The sequence below is a fragment of the Borostomias antarcticus genome (assembly GCF_949987555.1).
Source record: "Borostomias antarcticus genome assembly, chromosome: 1".
In the NCBI taxonomy this organism is placed as follows: domain Eukaryota; kingdom Metazoa; phylum Chordata; class Actinopteri; order Stomiiformes; family Stomiidae; genus Borostomias; species Borostomias antarcticus.
In genome coordinates, this window is record NC_140234.1 from 9,377,416 (window position 1) to 9,381,058 (window position 3,643).

Genomic DNA, 3,643 nt, shown 5'->3' on the forward strand with positions numbered 1-3,643 from the left:
CCCTACATACCCTAACCTGCCCTACCCTCCCCTCCCCTACCCTACATACCCTAACCTGCCCTACCCTACCCTCCCCTACCCTACATACCCTAACCTGCCCTACCCTCCCCTACCCTACATACCCTACCCTACCCTACCCTCCCCTACCCTACGTACCCTACCCTACCCTACCCTACCCTACTCTCCCCTACCCTACGTACCCTACCCTACCCTACATACCCTAACCTGCCCTACATACCCTACCCTACCCTACCCTACATACCCTAACCTGCCCTACCCTACCCTCCCCTACCCTACGTACCGTGTGAGGACCAACCCCCAAAGGTACAACCAGAGAGAGAGGGAGGATGGGGGAGTGCCGATGTTTTGTGCATCTTGAAATGACTTCTTGAAACAAGATTGTGTGTGAGTGATAGAGCACTGGGCTAGAGCTAAGCTGGTTTAGAGAGGGGAGAGAAGGGGCACATTACAGATCCTAGATTAAACAGACAGGCATATAACCTGTGTAACAGAGTTAGAAATATACTATTGGTTATGTGAGTTTAGCTTTAATTGAGCAGCCCTAGCAGTGTTAGTTGTTGTGGAGCCCCCTTTGGAGTTATGGTGTACTGCAGGTCTACGAGTGTGTTTTGTCCTTGTGGAGTTGCCGTAGTAGGCTTGGCTGCATGAGGAAGGCCTGTGTGCGTCGTGTAAAATGATCCTTGTATTTTATTATCTGTGTGGAAAACCCCGTAATTGAGGTTAGGAACACTGATGCATTGCATAGCTACTATTTGTTTTGCTACACACTGTGATGATTTCTGGTGATGAAGTTTTGTCCACTGGATTGTAAGTTTATAGCCCGTTTGTGTTTCCTGGCTGGCAGCGTTGCATCCCGCGTTCTGGTTGCTCAGACGAGGCCGCATGGGAAAATGGGTCTTTTTATTTTTCCACAGGAATTGCAGACATCTGGAAGACAAGTGTTTTATTTTTTGTGTGGCTTCCACTCAGGTATGTTGCTTCAAATATGTAAATAGATTCTCAGATTTCTGAATTCATCCATGTGCTCTCTGTAAGTTCGGAGAAAGCAGAGCAGTAGCGGTAGCTTCGTTATTGTTCATAATAAAGTGTTTGTGATGTTTGAAGGAAATGTGTTCTTTCTGTAAACAACTGATCCTGATGTTGGAGAGAGAAAGCAGAGCAGTAGCGCTTGACTGCAGGAGCCCCAGAGGAATTGCAGACTCGTGGAAGACCAGTGTTTTATTGTGTTTTCCACTCAGAATAAAGTGATAAAAGCTCATCGTCTCTGTCCATCCTGCGACTGCTTGACCGTAGTGACCGACTCCATTCACACCCAGGCCTCAGGTTTACCAGGTAGGTCTCCTACAGTCCAGTAACATCATCTTAATACTACATGTCCAGTAATAATACATCAAGTTAGGAAGGGCCAGGCCAGAAAGTTGTTCAGGTCTCTGAAGGGCACTCTTGCTAATTGTATTATTCCGGATAAACAATGTTATGAGTTAAAGAATGTTTTTTTTTAATCAAGATGGGAATATCTTGGAAAAAGGTAGACATTTTGTTTTGACTATTTTAGGGTACTATTATTGTTGCTATTTCTTTGTTGTTGTAATGCACTATTTCTTATGTAGCCTATATGTTTAATCATTGATCTGTTCTTACCTTCTCTGTTGTTCTTGCTGCTGTAATGCCCCCTGGGGATTATTAAAGTTGATCTAACTGTAATGGTAATTGATTTGATCTCATAACCTGCAACAGGTCAAGTGTGCCAGACCTGTCTGAGCTCTGCTGTGTACTAGACAGGGAGGAGACCTGGGACTCAGACCAGAGAGAGACCAGAGAGAGACCAGACAGGGAGGAGACCTGGGGACTCAGACCAGAGAGAGACCAGAGAGAGACCAGACAGGGAGGAGACCTGGGACTCAGACCAGAGAGAGACCAGAGAGAGACCAGACAGGGAGGAGACCTGGGGACTCAGACCAGAGAGAGACCAGACAGGGAGACCAGACAGGGAGGAGACCTGGGGACTCAGACCAGAGAGAGACCAGAGAGAGACCAGACAGGGAGGAGACCTGGGGACTCAGCAGACCAGAGAGAGACCAGACAGGGAGACCAGACAGGGAGGAGACCTGGGGACTCAGACCAGAGAGAGACCAGACAGGGAGACCAGACAGGGAGGAGACCTGGGGACTCAGCAGACCAGAGAGAGACCAGACAGGGAGGAGACCTGGGACTCAGCAGACCAGAGAGAGACCAGACAGGGAGGAGACCTGGGGACTCAGACCAGAGAGAGACCAGACAGGGAGACCAGACAGGGAGGAGACCGAGGGACTCAGACCAGAGAGAGACCAGAGAGAGACCAGACAGGGAGGAGACCGAGGGACTCAGACCAGAGAGAGACCAGAGAGAGACCAGACAGGGAGGAGACCTGGGGACTCAGACCAGAGAGAGACCAGACAGGGAGACCAGACAGGGAGGAGACCTGGGGACTCAGACCAGAGAGAGACCAGACAGGGAGACCAGACAGGGAGGAGACCTGGGGACTCAGCAGACCAGAGAGAGACCAGACAGGGAGGAGACCTGGGGACTCAGCAGACCAGAGAGAGACCAGACAGGGAGACCAGACAGGGAGGAGACCGAGGGACTCAGCAGACCAGAGAGAGACCAGACAGGGAGACCAGACAGGGAGGAGACCTGGGGACTCAGCAGACCAGAGAGAGACCAGAGAGAGACCAGACAGGGAGGAGACCTGGGGACTCAGCAGACCAGAGAGAGACCAGAGAGAGACCAGACAGGGAGGAGACCTGGGGACTCAGCAGACCAGAGAGGAACAGGCATCATATCAGAGACCCAGTCTATCCATCACCGGGAGGAGGAGACTGCTGTCTGTAGAATAACTGCTCCTCACCCACCGGCCAGCAGACTAATTGCTTCAAGTGCCAAAAAGCAATCTGCCTGCTGAAAAACGCCAGCACCTCCTACCTCAGATAGCAAAGTCCAGCACCTGATGACCTCTGTTGGACTAGAACACATCCACTGATGTCCACTAGCCTGGCTTCACCCTGATCACGTGATCTCAAAGGCTGTGACTCTATCTTGGAGAGAGGTCATGTGATCAGGGTGGTGAAGTCAGGGGAGTGGATATATCTGTGGATATGTGCTATTGAAGTGCAATACAGTGTGTTTTATACAGTATAAAGTGTGAGGGGCTGCACGTGTAGCCATCTTGGAGAAAAGGCTTTCACCTTTCCAGAACGTTCTTCCCTTCGGTGACTAACGAAATACTAGTATCTGTAGACATGCTACTGCTGACAGAGTGAGTACAGATATGGGCTCAATGACTGGTTCCTGGCAGGGCGGTATGAGGCTTCTAGCCCTGAATAGTAGAGCGCCCTGCACCAGGTCTGGGGCTGTGCTTCCCATCACGTGGTGGAAACAAGCACATGGATAATAATGATACCTTTATTTAACCAATGAAATACCGTTTAGCTAGTTGACTCTGCTTTCATCCAATCGTTTGTTAGACCTCAAGTACTGTGTAGGGATGACCTCAACAGAAGGACAAATGAGTGTCCGACTCAAGGCTGCACTGGTAGATGGACACATTTCAAAAGAATATCTAAAATATATAGTTTTCCACAAC

General features: G+C 49.7%; 1 protein-coding gene across 1 annotated transcript in view; it reads left to right on the forward strand.

The window, feature by feature from the left end:
* Positions 1 to 692: 692 nt before the first annotated feature.
* LOC311330114 (histone-lysine N-methyltransferase PRDM7-like) overlaps positions 693 to 3,643 on the forward strand; it is a gene marked incomplete at its 3' end in the record, with an annotated part of 16,989 nt that continues 14,038 nt past the window's right edge. The window contains exons 1-3 of the mRNA XM_084462098.1: positions 693 to 828; positions 936 to 990; positions 1,260 to 1,353. Coding sequence (XP_084318224.1) covers positions 794 to 828; positions 936 to 990; positions 1,260 to 1,353 — 184 coding nt within the window. The 5' untranslated portion in view covers positions 693 to 793. The remainder of the gene's footprint in view (positions 829 to 935; positions 991 to 1,259; positions 1,354 to 3,643) is intronic.